This window comes from Patagioenas fasciata, chromosome 1 (genome assembly GCF_037038585.1).
Source record: "Patagioenas fasciata isolate bPatFas1 chromosome 1, bPatFas1.hap1, whole genome shotgun sequence".
Taxonomy (NCBI): Eukaryota; Metazoa; Chordata; class Aves; order Columbiformes; family Columbidae; genus Patagioenas; species Patagioenas fasciata.
Genome location: NC_092520.1, coordinates 203,055,347 through 203,075,457, shown reverse-complemented (window position 1 = coordinate 203,075,457; position 20,111 = coordinate 203,055,347). Strand labels below are relative to the sequence as shown.

The 20,111-nt window shown below is 37.9% G+C and overlaps 1 protein-coding gene across 19 annotated transcripts in view; it reads left to right on the top strand.

Moving 5' to 3' along the window:
• The window catches only part of MAGI2 (membrane associated guanylate kinase, WW and PDZ domain containing 2), a 745,411-nt gene that overhangs the window by 208,983 nt on the left and 516,317 nt on the right, over positions 1 to 20,111 (top strand). For all 19 annotated transcript variants that reach the window (XM_071803473.1, XM_071803465.1, XM_071803462.1 and 16 more), the window contains exon 2: positions 18,004 to 18,120. In XM_071803473.1, coding sequence (XP_071659574.1) covers positions 18,004 to 18,120 — 117 coding nt within the window. The remainder of the gene's footprint in view (positions 1 to 18,003; positions 18,121 to 20,111) is intronic.

The following is a 20,111-nucleotide window of genomic DNA, read 5'->3' as shown; positions in this document are numbered from 1 at the left end:
AAGAAAAGTAAGAAAAAGAGGGGAAGGGAAGGGAAGGGAAGGGAAGGGAAGGGAAGGGAAGGGAAGGGAAGGGAAGGGAAGGGAAGGGAAGGGAAGGGAAGGGAAGGGAAGGGAAGGGAAGGGAAGGGAAGGGAAGGGAAGGGAAGGGAAGGGAAGGGAAGGGAAGGGAAGGGAAGGGAAGGGAAGGGAAGGGAAGGAAGTGGTTTCATTTACAATGCACACATTTTTTCATGGAGCTATTCCAGGTATTTCATTGTTGCAGGGAAAGAGAGATACTCTAGCCAAGGACTGGAAACTGAAGTCAGAGACATTCAAATTAAAATTGAGGCATAAATTTTTGAGACTGAGGCCAACTAAACTACAAAAGAAAGAGGGGAGTCTCCACCTTTTCTCAACTTCAAGACTATAGACCTTTCTGGAAAGTGCTGTAGCAAACATAAATTAATAAGCTTAATACAGATGGCTGAAATAGCATGTCCTGCAGTGTATGGGATGTCAGACTAAATGATCTAATGTTTGTTTTTTTTTTTTTCTGACCTTGAACATAGAGCATTAATAAGTGTAATCTTAAAATATAACTGCATGCCTTTGCCTGTCTTTGGACAGGTTTTTAATCTTTCCAAGTCTGCAGCCATCAAATGATAGATCTGACTTCTCAGTGCAAAGCTTTTAATTTCCCACATTGGTCATGCAGAAATCCAGAAAATGTAATTTGCCTTAAAACATTTTTTTTTTTCAAAAAGTCATACTAAGTCGGTCTCATGTTCAGTTCCATGTTTACAGACATACAAATTGCTCAGTGACATTTTTCTAAGCCAATCATTGTTTCAGTAGCCTTTGGCAGCCTGACTACTTTGAATCTGAAAATCTGAATAAATTATTTATAATATCCAATATTTTTCGGTAACATTTTTCTAGTGTGCAGTGCAATAGTTGGCTGCTGTTCCCAAATACATCCTTTTTCCTCTTGTGGTGTTCAATTTTGGGCATTAATTAATACATGGATTAATATTAATAAAAAACAAAAGTAGCAGTACTATCAGGTATCTCTTCAGGTATTTGTTAAGGCCATGGACAACCTTTATGTGTTGCCTGTGGAAGAGAAGGAAAAGGAAGAGGCAGAGCACATGTTAGGACAGCAGAAAAATAAAGAATTTAAAGAAACAGGAGAAAACTTCTTGCAATGAGAAATTAATTTTATATTATTATCAGAAAAAAATAATTTATTAATGGATAGTGATTTATTCCCATCAATAGTTAATAAAATTTGTATAATGACCATAGTCTAAATTTCTCTCAGCTGTTACTGAAAAAGTTATGAATATAATCAAAACTTGCTTTAATCACTCCTTTCATCAAAACACTCAGTGGAAAATCTATACACACATTATACATCTCCACAGCTGTTGGACGAGGAGCTGAAATCTGCAGTCATAGCAAAGCTTTTTCTTCAGAGTTCAGTATATTGATGGCAATCAGCAAGAAAGCAAAGGTGGATGCATGTGCATCAGCATTTCAGTTCAGATCAGGAATGTTCTGCTGCAGTCAATATCCTGATGGTCCCTGCTTTGTCACATTTTAGTTCATCCTGAGGATTGGTCTTCCAGGCTGCAGACTGGGTTCATTTTGGATGAGGATAACCCAGGAAGTGCCCAGCAATGAGTGGTCATGAAGTCCATGGGATCAGAACAAGCACTACATGACACCCATTGAGCACATCCAGTCTGGATGTCAGGTCCTCAACCAGTCTCTCTACCAGTCTGCTGCCAGTGAACCGCACTGTTTACTAATATAAATATATCCTCTCTTTAACCATTCACAAAAGCATGTAGTATTAGTCAATATTTTTTTAGGAGATTCTACAGTGCTGACAGTATCCTCAGATGTTAGCTTTCCTCTTGGCTTTCCTTGATGTGCAGCATTCCCTTTATCATTGAAATATCTCCAACCAAAAAAAGCTATTAACTCCATACATAGACTATTCCTTTTCTGAATTACTGCATCTGCCAGCTTTTCCTTGACAACTGGTGAATTAGTACATCTTCTATGTGTTCCTTAAGAACAAAAGTCAGATTTTTTTTTTCCTGGTGTCTTCAGTCTTTAGCTGATTAGAAAGATGACTGTAGAGACTACGCTACTCAATTTTCTTCGAAATGTCTCCCCTCCATTTGTTTAATTAAAACACCAAAACCCAGAGGTCTTTGAGGAACACCTATGAATTCACCTCATGAATAAATCAGAGCTTTAACTGAAGTTTGTCTTGAAACAGCCAGCCATTATTTTTGATTACTTGCTCTAAGCTTCAACCAACATTACACGTTTGGAAACTTCTTGAAATTTTTTGGGTGTTTTGTTTTGTCTTGTTTTCCAGAGGCAAATATGATTTGCACTTCCCTCATCTTTTCAGTTAAAACAAGAGAGGCTCTAATAATTCCCTCTCAGGAGTTCACTATTTTCATATCGAAAGCCTAGTCCTGAATCTGTGTTTGGAGTTTCATGGACATGCCAACACTATTGCAACTTGCTTTAGATGTTTCCGGGAAAAATAAAATTAAAAAAAAAAAAAAAAAAAAAAAAAGTTATTATTAACAGGGGCTCTAAATGGTATTTCATTTATTATGTTCTTTATTTGCAAGCAAAAACATTTTTTCCCAGTGTTATAGTCTGGAAGTCTTTAGGCTGGTCTGCCTGTAATATACTGTTGCGGATGAGTGATTTAGGGTCCTGCTTGCCACAGAGCAATGTTTAGATCACTTGAAGAAGAGTGCAACTTGATAGGGTTCATTGACAAGGTTCACTCTATTACTGCGTGGAAGAGATATGCCAGGGAGAATCAGGTGAGAGTTGGTTTAGAGTGATTTGTACAGGGACAAGAGATGTGAAAAGGTAAAGGGGGCCTCTCCAGTTGAGTGACGAAGTTCAGAATGTATCCCCTTGCTTTCCAAACTCCTTCTGAGGGAGAAGTCTGGGTGCAGCTGGATCCAAACTTAGTCCAGGCTTGATTAACGGTTCATGTCTAAGAGACATAGAGGGTAAGAGAAAACAGGTAGGGCACTATATGTATTTGTGGACAAAGGATTAAAAGTGCACACCTGATTCTTTCTGTCACTTGGCTAGGATTTCAGTTTCATCATTCTGCATCTCAACCTCTTTACCTCCCCGCTAGGGGTCTTGTGCCAGCTTGCTCTGAAGTCTGGACCTTAGGTCTTTTGAAGCAAACTCTCAGGCACCAAAGTTCATAGAAGTAAATAAGCTAATGGAGTAGTAGAGCTGCAGAGTCGGCTTGAGCTCCGTGCCTTTGAAGAGGTGCCCAACCAAGCATAGAAGTTCCTGGGTAATTATACCCTTACAGCCTATTTACCCGCCACTCACACGATGACTCAGTCCAATAGTAATAGTTGAGTCTGGGGTCTTCTTGCTTCTCATTGGATTCTTTCACTGTCTTCAGATGGCCCCAGTTTAGCTGCACATATGGCTGCTTTGTGCTGGTCTTGAAGGTGTTATTTTGATTGAATGGATCTTGTTTCGCTCAATAAGGTAAAAAAGAGGTCTTACTTACAAGTGATGTTGATGGTTTATAGTTGCTTTGTTTTGCTCAAGTAGATGCAAGTTTGGTAAATATAAGCGGAATTTTACAACATACAGTTTAATAAAATTTAGTTACTAAGTAACACTAAATAGACAATATACTAAAAATCATATGACCTTATAGTTCAAGGTGACTCATTTTATTTAAAACTTACTTATGTAAGCCAAATTATTAATATAAAACCTAACCTGGTGTCATCCAGTTGTCTGTGATTAGTAGAAGGTCACTGCCATATAGCCATGCTTGTCTGGCAGGGAGAGCTCAAAGTAGGCTCACCCAGACTGTCATATTTATGGAATAAAGTGGTTGGCTCGTAGTCACGTTGCATACAGAGGGGAAGGTCTGCATGAGACTCCTGGCACTCACCGCTTATCCCTGTTTGTTGTGCTTAGTTCTTGGTCCAGCTGCAGCTCAGGCTTTTACCTCCTTTGGAGCCCGTACCAAGCTGCTGCTGGTGTGATGAGTGGAGGTCGAGCACATCCGTCACAAATATTGATATTCACATATATGGATCTTTCCTGTTTTACAAGCTATTTCCTTGGTTCTGAACTATCGTATGGAACAGGTATAAGGACATAGATGCATGAGTTCATGCAGATATACACAGACATGTTTAATACTGGCACACCTGGTGCTTATGACAGCACTTGCCACCTTATGGCAGTCTTCAGTTATCATGCTAGAAATAAACAGGTATTGAGAGCATCAAAAAAAGAGAGGAGAGGTGGAAAAGTCAAGATAAGAGTGCAACAGGAGAAGAAAAAGCATAGAAGGAAAGGCTAGAAGGAAACTGGAATTCAAGATAAAAGTATATATATTGAAAAGAGGGAAAGATTAAAGAGGAAAGGAAGAAAAAGCAGTTTTAGACAGGGTCTCTTTACACATTTAATTCCATTAAGCTGCATGAATCCATGAATCAGGCCCTTTATTTATTTAATTTTCTTTTTTTATTGCAAACTTATAAAAACAGAAAATTTTTACTAGCTTCCTGATTTAAAACCATAAATCTTTCTATTATCTATGCATACTAGTTTAATATTGTCAAGCTGTAAAAAGGAAAAAAAAAAAAAGAGAAAGAAATAAAAGGCAAATTGCTTTATTTCTTATATGGTCTAAAGCTTACTTATAGCATATCTGATGTGCAGCACTAGCAGAAGGAAATGGCACTGGGGCAGTACAGGTTTAATATTTTATGAGATGTGCATCAAAATCTCAACAGAGAAAGGCAGGTGAAATTACAGGCACATCCTCCTTAACAATATTCTGTCAGAGGCACTCTTACAGCTTTGTACCATGTGCACACTGATACTGACCTTAACGTGCACAGATAAAGCTGAAAATGTGTAGCTATTAATCCACACCTCAGTGGCTTGCCAAATCCTTTATTGTCCCATGATTTTAGCCCACTAGTTTTCTCTTTTAATTAAGTAACAACTGTGAAAATGTAATAAATTCTGTATGAAACAACTAAGCATTCTTCTGAACTCCAGACTGTATTGATTTCAGTCCAGTAGATCATTGCCATGGGGACAATGTGCCTGAAGGGTAAAAAAAAGAATTCTGTCATCTCATTTTTGTCCCCTGTTGTGACACCTTCCTGCTTCTGGGGATGCAGAGTGAGCAGTTTTAGCCCAGCTGTAATCCTGTGTTTTGTTCTGTGGATCAGCAAACTGGGGTATTACAGAAGTGGAGCAGCAGCCTCTTCCCCAGAGGTTGAGGGCATCGCTTCTCTGCAGGCAAAGTGTATGATCTTGCTGGAGTACCCACCATCTGCCTGCCTGGAGCTCCTGGGAACAGGAGCGTTTCATTTCTCTGTTGCAACATATTATGTAAGCGCACACATTTTGCACAATGTAATTTTGCACAATGCACAGTGTCTCTTTCGGTCATTTGCATTTTCCAGCAGTGCTAATTAAATCAACACAAGGGGACTCAACTAACCAACCAAGACTGTCCCAGAATGTAACAGCTTCTTCATGCACTGAGGAGCTGGTTCAGTGCTCCAAAACCAAGTGCTGTCTTTCATGCTAAAGTACCGTGCTACACAAAAGGTACCTCTGATTGCCTAAAATTGTTCCTTTGTTGGCTGGGCCTAGTGACATACAGTAATTTGAAATTGCTGATTGAGTGACATTACAAAGACCTTCATTTTTTAATTTAAAAATCAAACCTATTTTTGTGGTTTTTTAAGAACAAGCTGATTTGCAACTACCTTGTCTTTGCGGGCTGGGGATCTGCTATTTTTGACTGATAGAGAGACACGGGTCAGTGCAATCTGTGTCCCTGCATAGAAGTGAATTGCGATACTGTCGCTGCATAGAAAATGCTGCCAGCAGTAAGTGCATGGAAGCCATTTGCTTGGTCATCTACAAATCTCTCTGTTGTATTTGGTGGTTAGTTATTTGTTTGCTTGTGTTTTATCCTGCTAGCTTCTCTCTGAAACAAGTAAGATTCTCCTTTTTACACATGAAAAATAAAGGGACTGTAGAAATTGTAACTGAGAGTGACTCAGAGACAGCATTAGAGAGGCTGTCTGTCCATCCCGCTGCAGCAACCAGAACACCCAGGCTCTGACAGGCACTTTGGTTATTCCTTGGCTTTGGCAAAATACTTGGAGGTTCCACTTAAATATGAAAAGAAACTTCAGAGCACTGGAACAGGCTGCCCAGGGGGGTTGTGGAGTCTCCTTCTCTGCAGACATTCAAACCTGCCTGGACACCTTCCTGTGTGACCTCATCTGGGTGTTCCTGCTCCGGCAGGGGGATTGGACCGGATGATCTTTTGAGGTCCCTTCCAATCCCTGACATCTGTGATTCTGTGAGATGGCCCAGAGCGTGTCAAATCTTGCTGGATTTAACTCACACGTAAGTAAGGGAAAATGTGAAAGTTGTTCTGGAGACACTCTGTAGCAAACCCAATGCATGATCCTGCACAGTGCTGCTGAGGCTTCAACAATTTCATTTTAATTTTTCATATGGAAGTATGACTCAGTCTTTTACCAAAATTTACACTGCTTTGATTGTACTTGTATGTACATTTTTGAGGCTTGCTTGATGTGATGGATTGGGCCAGAAAATACTTTGAATGGGTTTTACATTAAGGTAACAGATACTATCTGTAATGCAGTTGTATTACAATGACGAATAAGTTTGTCATGATAAAAGACATTTTGTTGACAAATAAGTACTTCTTTCAACCTTATGTCAAAACCAAGCAAATGTCTTGGTTTATTTGTAATTTCACTTTTCTTTCCCGTACCAAAATTTATTCTTTGTGCCAGTGCATTAATTTTTTGTATGAATTATTATTTATTCTTGTAAGGTTATTAATCGGTTTATAAGACTGCATAAACAAAGAATGGTGAACTTTTAAATGTCTTCAAGAAATAGAACAGGACTACTTATGCCTTGTTATGTAGTCATTTTAAACAGTAAATGCTTATTTTTTAATAGATTTTTCTAGTTATATCTAGCTTTTTAAAAAACAACTTTTATACTGAAATTGTTAATTATTTCCAACTTTTTATATACTTTTAATCAGAGAGTTTGTTGTTTGTTTATTTTTTTTTCCTAACAGTAATTACCTCTGAAGCATTTAACCATCCTGGTGCCTTAGAGAAAATGGACCCCTCAGACAGGGAAAGAAAACCACTTTTTGGTGAAAGGCTCTAATTCCCAAAATGAAAACCTGAATAATTTATAGCCTTAGAAATATGTTGGCTATACTACTTGGGGGATTAACAGTGTCAGTCTTTCTGTAAAGCTCTAAACATTATGTCCACTGCTAGTCGAATTATTTCTTCATTCATTTATTTTTAAGCCTGTTAATGACCTGTTTAATTAGTACTGCAGCTTTCACTCTACTCCAACACTGTCCTACAAGGACTATACAATGCATCTACTGGTCCTGTGGCCTCAACATGCTGAGGCACTCGCCTTCTCTTGGCTCAGAAAGGAGAGCATCGCTTGCTTGATCTCCACCGTGACTTTCATTTTGGTTTCATGTGCTGATGAATTCTCTGCTCGGTTACTGACTGGGCACAACCCTGTTTAACTTGTGTGGTAGCTGGGAGGTGGTATCACTGTGACTTCAAGCTGAAAGGCACATCACACAGAGGAGAAACAGAGAGGACCATGTCAGTTAAGTGTTCTGAATACTGCGTTGTGTATAAAGCTGGGGGACAACTTCTCAACCTCAGGCTTATTGGCATATTTTGTGTTGTCTTAATTTCCCGTTACTGAGAAATAGCTGTAAAACACATCCCACTTTAATTTTTCTTAGTGTTTTACTCTTGCTTTGACTTGATAGGAATGCTATGACACTTGATGCAGGAAAATAGTCTTTTGGGTGAAGGATATGCATTTTAAAACATATTTGCCATTCAGTCTCATAAATCAGCAACAGTTTTGTGACCTCTGCTTTCAAAGTGCAGTTTATTTTTTGCAAGTTGAGTTTGCACTTGATAAGTTTCATGAGTATAAAATCTGCAAAATCGTGTTCTGTTATTTATGCAATAAGCTATTAAAAAGCCAGGAAGTAATGTATTATGGTAGTGATTTTTCATGGTACATTATGGGTGCAGACTGAGATGCTGTAAAAACTAAAAAACTGGGCTCCCATGATTCAGATAGCAACTTAAATCTTGTTTTGTAACTATTATTAGAACTCATACAATGGTAGTCTCTGTGAGCTCTCTTCCCTCATAAATTGTGTGTTACTGGGATTTTTTTTACAAAATGTCATCACACAATTCACAGCCTATTATTATAGTATGGCAATATTATTTCCAGAAGTAAGGAAAATAAGTCTCTATCTCAAGCAATTAAAATTGTGCAGCTATGATTTAAGTAGAATACCTTTCAAATAATTCAGGTCTGGTAAAACTATGCCACTATTCTGATCCAGTCTTTCATATTTTATTCAAACACTTGTCAGACCTCAAACTTTCATCACATTTGTCTTCCACAAAAAAGATAAAACTAAAAGAACATTAGAGAAAAGGAACATTTGTGTCCCTAGTAGATGAAGTCACATTGCTGCATTCATAGAAAAAAAGGATTATTAAACAGAACAGTAGCAGAATATTTGTCCACAGTAAGACAATTTTGAATATACTCTTGTAAGTTTTGCTTTTGTTTCAATTATAAAACTCGTAACAGATTCTTCTTGAAGACCAGCAAGCTATCTATGTAGCTCAGCACAGAGCCAGCAGCATGGAGGGAAGCCCATGGAGGACCATGGAGGCTCCAGATTTGGAGACGAGGGATGGCTTTGAGTACAACCAGGATGCATATGGTTGGTTCCTGATGAATAGTGTCTGAACATGCCCTTGTTGCAGGTATTCTGGGCAGTAAGGTTGCTGCTCTGCCAGATGACCCCAAAAGAGGTTGCAGAGTTTTGGTGTTGGGTGACTCACAGCAGAGAGAATTAAACTGACGCAAAGAGGCATAATTTGTACCCAGCCAGAATGAATGAGTCCCACATTATCACCATTACTGTGAATCAGAGATTAATGCTGCATTTGAGCTTTTCCAGAGAAGTCAATTTGTAAGTGTGTTTTTTTCTAATGAGCATGTCAGTAAGCGGCACACAGAGAGAAACATGACTTTTTTTTTTTCCTGAGTGTATATATATGAATAAATATTCTGCTATATTTTGATTAAAACATAAAATTCTGACATCTTTATGACTTCTTTTTTCCCCCTTGGTTAACTTTTCTATTGGACATCTGTGGCTAATATGGATTTTCCTAGAATTTAAAAGAGCTTCCTAGCAATATATCCAGCCCAAATAGCAATAAAAATGTGGGTTTTTCTGAAGCTAAAACAAGCCTTATTAGTTCTGTTCAAATGTTTTTAGTATGCTAGAGTCAGTCCCTTGTATAAGCTTATTCTATGAGTTTTCAGCATTATGTGCCATCAATTTTCAAAGAAGTTTCGTCTTTAAAAGAATATCAATAAGGTGGTTGATCTCCCTTTTTGAACTGTTCTTGTTGAGGTCAGTTGGGACCTTTCCATCATTTCCTTTGGGAGCTGTATCTGGCAGGTAGGTCACATAACAAACAGTGGCCTTAGCAAGTTTTAAACTCTGTTGTGGTGCTCTTTGTCCAAACAAAAGGAGACTTCTATGAGTGGGAGCATCCAAATGTCAGGCAGTATTTGAAGTAAGCATTTTGTAAATATGCTAAAGTCTCAAGAGAAGAAATGTGTTCTTGCAGATGTGGCTGGGCTCTATATGACTGTGCAGACCGAGTCACAGAATCACAGAATGTCAGGGATTGGAAGGGACCTTGAGAGATCATCCAGTCCAATTCCCCTGCCGGAGCAGGAACACCCAGATGAGGTTACACAGGAAGGTGTCCAGGCGGGTTTTGAATGTCTGCAGAGAAGGAGACTCCACAACCTCCCTGGGCAGCCTGTTCCAGTGTCTGTTACCCTCACTGAGAAGAAGTTTCTTCTTAAATGTAAGTGGAACTTCTTGTGTTCCAGTTTGAACCCATTACCCCTTGTCCTGTCGTTGGTTGTCACCGAGAAGAGCCTGGCTCTGTCCTCGTGACACTCACCCTTTATAGAGTGTCACTTTTGACATTCTCACTTGGTAAGTAAACATATAATCCCTTACAATTTAGTGTTTGTCAAAAACATCCATAAAGGTAATTATTTCCCTTGCAGTAAGTATCTTAGGAACAATTACAATCTTTTAAATATCTGAGTAGCAAACATTAATGTTTATTTGTAAGTTATTAATCAAATCAGTGATTTATAGGAGGCATCTGCAAACAGCTCTTCTTCATGATTGGGAAATGGTACTTTAGTGCTTTTCCAAACTAGAACAAAAGGCAGTTCATTTCCAGACAGCCTTTGTGTAGGTACAGCAGCAGTATTTGAATATCATTTTTGCTTTATTTATACACCTTCTAACTAGAACACCAAATAAAACCTAAGCATTCTGAAAACAAAGTGCCCTCTCTGTTACATGAAGTACAGCTTGACTTTTTTTATTTTTTTACCAGCCAATTAAATCATGGTATTTCCCAGAAACTACAACAGCTGTGCTGGGCGGTCAATTAACTGAAGAGAACAAAGCAAAGTACCTCTAAATAACAGAGCTACAAAATGGTTTTACCTGAATGCCAGTTCTCTGAGGCTGACCTAGGGGAGGCTGTCTCAAAGTCCATGTTGACGCTGCCATTGGACTCTAGAAAGTACTGTAACTGGCTTCACAATGGAAGGCTCTTTCTGCAGCCACGAGGGCTGGAGATCTACTGTTTTAATGAGAGTTCAGTAATCTGAGACAAGGTACCAAATGCAGATGTGTTTGGCTCAGCTGAGTCTCCTGCTGACACAGTCTCCCATATCATTACAAACCACATGTTTGCTTCTGGCACAGTGCACACTTGGGTCTTATATTTCAAACAGAGGATTAAGGTTAGCCACAAAACTAAGAAAAAGAAATCCAGGTCATGATATGCTTTCACAGTACTCCAAGGATCAGTCTACCCCCGGTGCTGCTGGTCTCACCTTGTTGCTGCTGCAGAATGTCCCGTTGATCTGGTCCTTCCTCAGACTGCCCCAGTAGAAGGTACCACAAGGGCAGATGTAACCCAGGTTGTCCACTCTGAAGATCAAAGAGTGTACAAACCTCAGACTGTCTCGGGTCTGAGGAGAGCACGTGAAAGACATCACCCAGAGAGATTATGAAATTACATATTTGCACTGAGACAACATCCAAATATGGATGCTTATAATGGGGATGATTATTTGTTGCTTAGCTAGATTTTGTTGTTTTTGTTTGGTTTTTAATACAGTCTATAGTCTGCTATCCTTGCACAATTTATCCTGTAAGCCTTACACTCCTGCATTTTACAGCTTTGATATTAAAATGCTAGGGGGGAGAAATCAAAGGATATATCTAAGGATGGAAGTGCGTGTGTGAGAAATACAACATACATGTGTATGAGATGTAATATAAAAGACACAATAAGAAAAAAGATTAGTCATCTAATCTGTACACAAAGAGAAAAGGAAGAACTACAAAATACTAGGCTATAAAAGAGTGGGTCATTTCACTGTGAATAAACTAAACCTTAAAATATTTTTCATCATATGTGGCATGTACAAGATGTACATTTTTCCAAAGCCTTTACTATTGAAATTCGTTTAGGTCTCCAGTAAAGGACCACAAAATAGAATTCATTTTAGTAGTCTCAAGTATGGAATAAATTAATTTTCTTCCTGAGGACTCTACTTTTCTTGCATAATTCCCTCTTGGTTCTCCATCACACTTTATGTTATCACGCATTCCACAGAGATGATAGCTCAGCCCTGATGGTTTGAGACTTTGCAGATAAGTCTGATGACAGGCTTGGCTGAAGGTAGTGCTGGAAGGTAGGCAGAAGTTCAAAGAAGATCCACAGATATAAAATCTGTAATTTTCAGCTAATGACTGGAATGTAATACTTGCTGCTTATAATTTAATAAAGTTTTGTTGCACTGTTGTCAGACTACTGTAACAGTGATAGCGTATTTTACGTGGAAACCTGGAGGAACTTCCAGGGTTCAATATGCCCAATATACAATGATTAGTGAAATGCCAGCCTTCATCTTTATACTCCTCTGAGTACTAAATAGGTTTGTTGAGAATAATTTCCTTTATATAATAGGCTTAGCTGCAGGCTGTATTTTCATAGCGAATCCTTTTAAAAGCCAACCAATATTTATATTACTTGGAATTTTCATATTCTATCTTTAAAGTGTGTTGTTTTTTTTTTTTTATTACTCTTGCTAGTTAAATAAATTGTTAAAGCATATAATCTCATACTGGTTCAGAAATGTTAAATGCATTACATCTTTATTAATCAAGTACTAAGGTAAGACATACTTCATTTGTTTAAAAAGTATTGTTTGCACTACTAGCACTAGCAATTAATATGTGTAACAATAATCTATTCCTCTTTGATGAATGTTTCTTAAGGATGTTTTTTTTTATCACAATAAAGTATCACTGGACTTGTGGAAAAAGAAAGAAGTCTGGTGCTCTTCTCCTGAGAAGACCATCTGGGACAGGAAACATTGAGAAAAGAAAGGATGTGGCAGTTTTAATATTTTTTTATGTTTAAAATCTTTTCAATTGCTTTGTGGAGCTCACAGTCAGAAGTGTGTGTTGGCGGGAGTCTCTTGGAGCCCTGGCTGACACGGGCTCTCTTTCGGTAGCACCAGTTCCTCACTGCTGCTCAAGCTCGTGTTGCTGGTTTTTGTGCATACACCAGCCTGGAGCTGTGTGGGACAGGAGAACAGGACTGGAGGAATAAATTCTGGCTAGGTCTTATATGCTGGAATGAAAAAATCGTAGAGATTTTTGTAGGTGAGTGGGCATGGTGTTGTATGTGATAATTTTGGGTATCCTGAATTCTTATGGGACTATTTAAAAATATTCAGAAATGAGCAATTAAACTATGTACACAGCTTTTTATTCATGATGGCTATGATTTACTTGATATATTCCGGAGAGAGTAACGCACAAAAAAAAAAAAACAAAAAAAAAAAAAAAAAAAAAACAAACAAAAAAAAACTTGGAGCCGCTTTCATGGCCAAAATACTTTTTTTATCTGATCAGTAGAGAAAAGGACTAATAAATCAGACCTTCCTGATATCTAGTTTAAAGAACTCAGGCTGTCATTTAGGCTACTGATTGAAAGGTCATTTAGATCATCTGTGAATGATGAAAGACGAGTTGGTCTCACCTGCACCACATTGGATGTCTTATACTGAAGAGGTGCAGAAGAAACTAGAGGTATTGTCAGATGTCTGTGGAAGCAGAACGCAGCATCAATATAAAGCTCCAGGTAACACCTGAGTAAATATTTGGGGCAAAATTCTCCAGTGGAATAGTCCTACTGAAGCTGATGAAAGCCTGTTCAGCAAAGGCATTTGACTTGACCAAATATATGTCTTATAATTACAGTCAGAAGTGAGAGCTTGTTGAAAACAAGGGGAGACATGGATTGAATCAAGTAGTGCAGTGGAAGAGGGGAGGTAGTTTGTACTAAAAGTTTATGAGCTTTTCTGCTTTAAGAGGATACAGATCCTGAGATATTTTCTTTATTTTCCTCAGACACAGGTCATGTACAAATGCAAATCTAGATGTAAGGATCTTGCTTGCTTATAGGTATTTCTAACCAAGAGTACTTATAGAACCCAGAGAACATGAAATCTTTTAAATATTAATCACAGCAAATAAAATATCTAAGGCATTTTTTATTGACTGTGATGCAATTGATTGTACTCTTGTAAAACAAATACTTAACTGAACCAGGTTTTGGGAAGTCAATTCACTGAAAGGTTATGATGCAAGTTGAGAAAATACTAACAGGTGAATACTCAAAAATTTGTTGAGAATTTTTAACCATAAAAAATACTTTAAGAGTAAGAAATAAATTATTTAGAGCTGACATCATGGGAAAAGAAGAGGGATGATCGTGTTTACAAGTCCTTCACTGAAAAATACAGGAGTAGACTCCAGCTGCAGCATCAATGTAATACCAAATGGGAAGATTTAAACAAAAGTTACAATATTGAGGGTATAGAGAAAATTGTAAACCTTTATTCCTGTCATATTTTCAGAAATAGCAGTTATCTTTTTCAGTTTTGAATCTTTTAATGAGCTACAAAGTATTCAGTACCCCTTTGGATATGTATTCTTACTGTATTTCTTTGCTGATTGGACTTTGCTACTAGATTTTAAGAAGGGAAGGAAACCCGAAAGAAATATATTAAAACACTGAAAAAAGATGGATTTTCCTCATTAGATTCATAAGTAAAACATGCAAACAGAGCATTTTTTAGTTCAACCAAGTGTATCTAATTTTATAATCTCTGGAATCAAATTTAGTCACGGTTATGAGTTTCCCATCATGATTGGTAGCTGTACCTAAACCAGACATACATTATGCAAGAGATCATTACTGGAAGTGTTTAATACACATCCTATATTTCCCAACTAGCGAAGCAATGGGATTCATTGGAGTGAAATGAAACTGAAACAGAGTATAGGCCTAAAGCCAGGAAAAAGGAATAAAAAAAGAAGCCCTGCATGGCCGCAAGCCAGTGCACGCTCCATCGCGCAGCTGTTGGCCTCCTCCTGCGGCAGCGGCCAAAGAACTGTTTTAATGATGGTCTCTGGGTTGGGTTTGTAAAGCTCATGCTGTGTAATCCCCCTGACACACACCAGTTCTTCCTTTCACATGCATGGTGAGCGGGACGTGGCCTCTGTGAGCTCCTTCTCTCCAAGCTCCTCCTCAGGAGCCACATGTGGCCTCAGTGGGGTTGGTGGTACCAGGCGGCCCCTGAACATCATCCCAAGGTCCTGCACTGCGGGCTGGCTGGGAATGATAGAGAACTAGGGGATTAGATTCATGTCAGGAATGTTTCAACATCTCTGTGGCTTTCACTGTACTGCAAAAAGAGAAAATAATGGGAAGTTGTATTTTATAGAAACCAAGTCAGTCGTGGGTACTGGATACTTGTCTAACCGGGTTGGATGGGACCACTAAATAGTGGAGTGTTGTCACTGCCTGTAAAAACAATCTCTGATTGCTTCTCTTTCTGTGAACTTACTGACAATGACACTAAGTTTCTTTTTTCCCTCCAAAGTAAAACAAATGTTACTAATTTCTATCTCTTATTTCAGCCTCTTGGAAGACATAGTCCTATTATTATTACTCATGTTATTCTTGATTTATATAGTCTGTAACTCAAGATATAATTCACTGCTGCTATATCAAAACTGGTTTACATACCTTCAAATCACTACAGTTTATTGGAGAAAGTCTTATGGCCCCATACTAGCACACTCAAGATTTTGTTCTGCTTGCACTTTAAAAGGCTCAGGCTGCTCAAAAGCCCAGACACTATAAATACCTGGAAAGCACATCTGGTGTCAAGTATGCTTTTGACAAACATCAGGTAAAATGACAAAAGCTTTTTAGGGGAGAAAAGCAGAAGAATGACAATTGGAAGGATGAATTGAAAATATTGCATCTGCCCTTCCAGACTCCTGAACTATTGTATTTCTTACACTTTACAGGGTGTAAAATTCATTGTTATACTGGATTAAAAAAAAAATATAGCTTATGCCCAAAGAACTGAAAAATGTCAGGTCAGAAAACAGAATGACTTTCGAAGAGGGAAATTTGTCAGTTGTACATGTGCTGTCTTTAGTTCATCTGATTGTTCTTTAAAATAGACTTTGCTAATCTTACAATATATACTCATATATTAAGAAAAAATCATATTTTTCCCTTGTACTTGAAGGCTGACATGTTTTTTCCTCTGCACCATGTACAGGTTTTATTTCTTTTACAAACTTTGGATTTTGAATCTCTATCTAACAAATACAAAGCTGCACGTATCTCCTCATGCGAATGTACTTTTTTATACTCCAGTCTGGAATATGCAATTTGCCAAAAATATCAGGTGACTCTTTTTATGAAGTGCTTGGGAGGTTTTAGTGCATTCGTTAACACATGGTGAAGTAAATGGCTGTGTTTGAAGCAAAAGGTTGTAAATAAAAAATGCTCCTTGGGGGTCAGAAATCTGTGTAGGTTCCTAAACTTACTTATGTCAGAAGTTGAATGATTCAGGTTTATGTCAGTGGGCAGGCTACAGCTGTTGTTCTCGAGCTGGCATTTCCTCAGACTGCCAGAAAGCATCTGCATCACTGGGCATGTTCTGTATATTAGAGCGAGAAGAGCAAGAGCTGCAGGACCTTTACTCTCTGCAGCCGATCAGAAAGGACAGCTGATTCCGATCAGGAGCAGAGTGGCTCTCTGCAGCCCTCTCTAGCCCTCGCCTCTGCCGAAATCTCATCAGAAATTAGCAGGATTAAGGACGGTCTGGTCTGCAGATTGAGCCCATCACTAGAAACAGGGTTAGTGGTACCCAAGTCATAGACTAAGTGGCTCAGCTGAGATCCTGGAATAACAGCAATCTGGATGGAAGTTCTCAGCCTCCGGGAACTGGGCACACAGGTATTTCTTTGTGTCTGTTATAAGTTGGGGCTTTTTGTTTTTTTCCTTCTGATTATGAGAGTCTGCTGGATTTTTGCCTTTTGCTAAAGATGGCAGAAAATATTTATAAGCTTTTTATAAACCTGGAACAAAAGGTTTTGAAGCTATTGACAAAGAGCAGCAATAATAAGATTATGTATTTGTAATTAGCAGATAAATAGGAATAGCTGTAAGAGGAACTATATTGTAATTTATAGCCATTTGTGCTCTGCAGTGCCTTTCAAATAATGAGGTAGGAATGTTACTTGTTCCTTTTTACGGGAAAATCTTTATATAGTCCAAGTCAATAGGACTTTTGGCAGAGGGTTCAATAGCAAATGCCATTTGAAAAAATGTTTTAAGGTTGAGTGTAGGAAGCAACAAGTTAGGGATCTATCTGCAATTTTTCATCTCAGGAACATATGTCAGAACTCAGTGTAGTAATGATTTTCTATATTTTTCTTATGTCATAATTTCAGAGAAGGAAGAAATGCAGTTATTTATAGACCTTTTTTTCCATAATTATAAATGTGATCCATACCCCAGGTTAAAAGAAATAGAGAAGAACTCTATCGGGAAATGCTGATTAATCATGTCGGATTAGATTTATAGGTATGCCTTTAATAGTGGAACATGATACACCAGTCAGTGACTAAACAGTACTTTAAGTTGTTTTGTCCTAAAATTATATAAAAAGTGGCAAATACAGGTTTTTCTAATTCATTTGTATTCCACATTGCAATCTTATGCTCAACTGTTGTATTACTAATGACTCTTATCAGTGGTGGAAATAAAATACATACCCTTGTTTCATATAATGTCTTTTCCAGATGAGTGCTGTTAGAAATAAATAACATGAAAACCTATATTGTATTTATATTATCATTAAGTATTGCTGCCTTTTATTCTGATCATACTTGGACTGAAAACACGAAACATTACAGAGACATTTTGAACTATGATTCCTTGGTTTAATAAGCAGGTGGAAAATTGGTACAAGATCACAGGTAACATAATACCCAATAATGTATTATTTAGTTACACATGTGGGTACTGATACACCAGCAAGATGTTGCAGTTTTGTGCAGAAAAAAAAAGACGCCTCTGTCTGTAATCCTGTATGTATTTCCTGAACTGTACAGATTTAGGCAGTTAGTTGTCATTAGCTGGTTTTAGTCTTTACAGTTATCAATACTAAGTAATATTATAGCAGCTGCGTGCCTTAACCAGAAATCTCCTTGTGCTTCTGTCATCTGTTGTGAGAGAAAAATGAAGTAAAATGAGCCACTGAGACTTTACAAGTGATTCATTGCTTCCGTCAAAGCAATATATTTTTAAATCACGCTTTCATTTGTCTTTTCCTTGACAGGCGGCATTGTTGATAAGGACCTTCGTCACTACCTCAATTTACGGTTCCAGAAAGGTTCAGTAGACCACGAGCTCCAGCAGATCATAAGAGACAATCTCTACCTCCGCACAGTGCCATGTGAGTAGGATGGAGATGAACAAATCTGTTTTCTTACTGGCAACACGCTGTCTGAATTAATACTGCTGAGGCAATTTGCAAGGTGTGAAGAGGTGGACTGTGGATGAAACAGTCTTTCTGTAAATACATTAGTGGCTTGGTTCGTGTCTTCTAAGTTATTGTTGAGGAACTAAACTGTCTGATGCTGAATTAATTTCTGAACATGCATGGTGTTTCCGAAGTTGCAGTTCTCATCAACTCTGGCTCCAGAATAATAATCTTTTTCTTCTGCAGTTTTAGAAAGCACAAATACGAACAAAAAAAGCATTTTTCTGGGCTGGCTAAATTGATGTTTAACAGAGAGAGCTTGATCTGCCTCGTATTTCACAGTATTATACTTTACATAATAATACCATGGGATTTAGAATACAATAGGGCAGCAACAAAAAAAGTAAACTAGGAAATGTTGTTTAGGTGCAGCAGGCATGGCAATGAAAGTTTGTATTGTCTTGCATACTTTGTCTTTTGTTGCTCCGTAAGTCAATGGTATCTATATCTAAAATATTCTGAAACTTCTAAAATCATTTTTGTAGCTATTGACATTATTCACCTATTTCTGCAGTAGACATGAAATTAAGCTGAGTTTGTAAGCCATGTCCAGCCATCAGGGGCACGCCGTTCAGAACGAATCTACTTGGCTGACAGACAATGTGTCATTTAAATTGGACTGAAGTTCCATTATTCTTCCCTCACAAAATAATAGCTTAGTAGACAAAAAGTAGGTCTTTTTTTTTTGCAAAAAAAGTACACCTTTGAACTTACAGGCTTGACACTGGAATTATACTCAGAGGAAGGTGCACTGAGTGACTGTGCTATTTCTGTGGTAATGAGTGGATGCTCTTTGAAGCCTGTGTTGTTGTGAATCTGCTGTATGTTTTTTTCTTTCATTACATTAAAGAATGGAACTTTGAAAAGCTCCACCAAAAAGAAGATACTCAAGCATTTATCTTCTCTTTTGGAAGCTGAAGATAAATATTAAGTCCTAATTTCAGGAGTTCAATTTGTCCCTAGTTAGAAATGAAGTTGGAGAAAAAAGATTAAAAATTATTACCTGTATGCAGACAATCAAAACCTTTACATCTATGTGAGATTTATGATTAATTAGGTTTGTCTGAAGGTGCTGAGAAACATTGCAGCTGAAGTGCAGATGCAAGTACAAATATATTTTGAGATTAAATCCCACTTTTTAGGATGTCTGGGAGGGTCGTTCACTTAAGAGTTCACTTACTATAGCCCCAGCACATGCGTATTTATGTCACAGATCCAGATTAACAAGAAGGAAAACCAAACAGTATTGCAACTACTGCACACGTGTAACAGATTCTGTCGGTAATATGGGCATGATGAGTAGTTTTGGGGTTTGTTTTGGTTTTAATTAAGGCAATAATAAAGTGTTCTCATTTGTCAAGTGAAATACAGTACTCACAGAAGCAAATCTATCGTTCAAAAGGTAGCACTACAACCGCAAAGACTACAGTTTGGAACCTAGATACACTTAGCATTGCTATTCATTTTTGCTGTGACTTATCCATTTCTGTGGTTAGATTCTTGGGTTGGTTTTGTATTACATATTGGGCATCTTTTGCTAAGTAAGAATCAGATTTTCAAAAATAGTATAGTGCTGCAGACGATGGCTGCTGAATTGCTAGGTAAGTGGGCATGTTCCTGGATGGACCAGAAGACTCTTTTCCAATAGTGGTGATAGAAAAAAAAGTAGTGCCTGCATGGCACATTTTCTTTGAAATTTTCTTGAAAACCCTATGCAAGTAGCCTTCCTGAAATGTGGCTATTTTAAAACAAAGAAATTAGCAAATGCAGGCAGAGTGATATGCGGTTAGCTAAAGAAGTTTCCATAATCAGGTAAAAGAAAAAGACACGATCACATAGATTGTAACAGAGATTTCCCCTCAATCTTAACTGAGGTAAATATTTTTTAATGCAATTTTATTCTG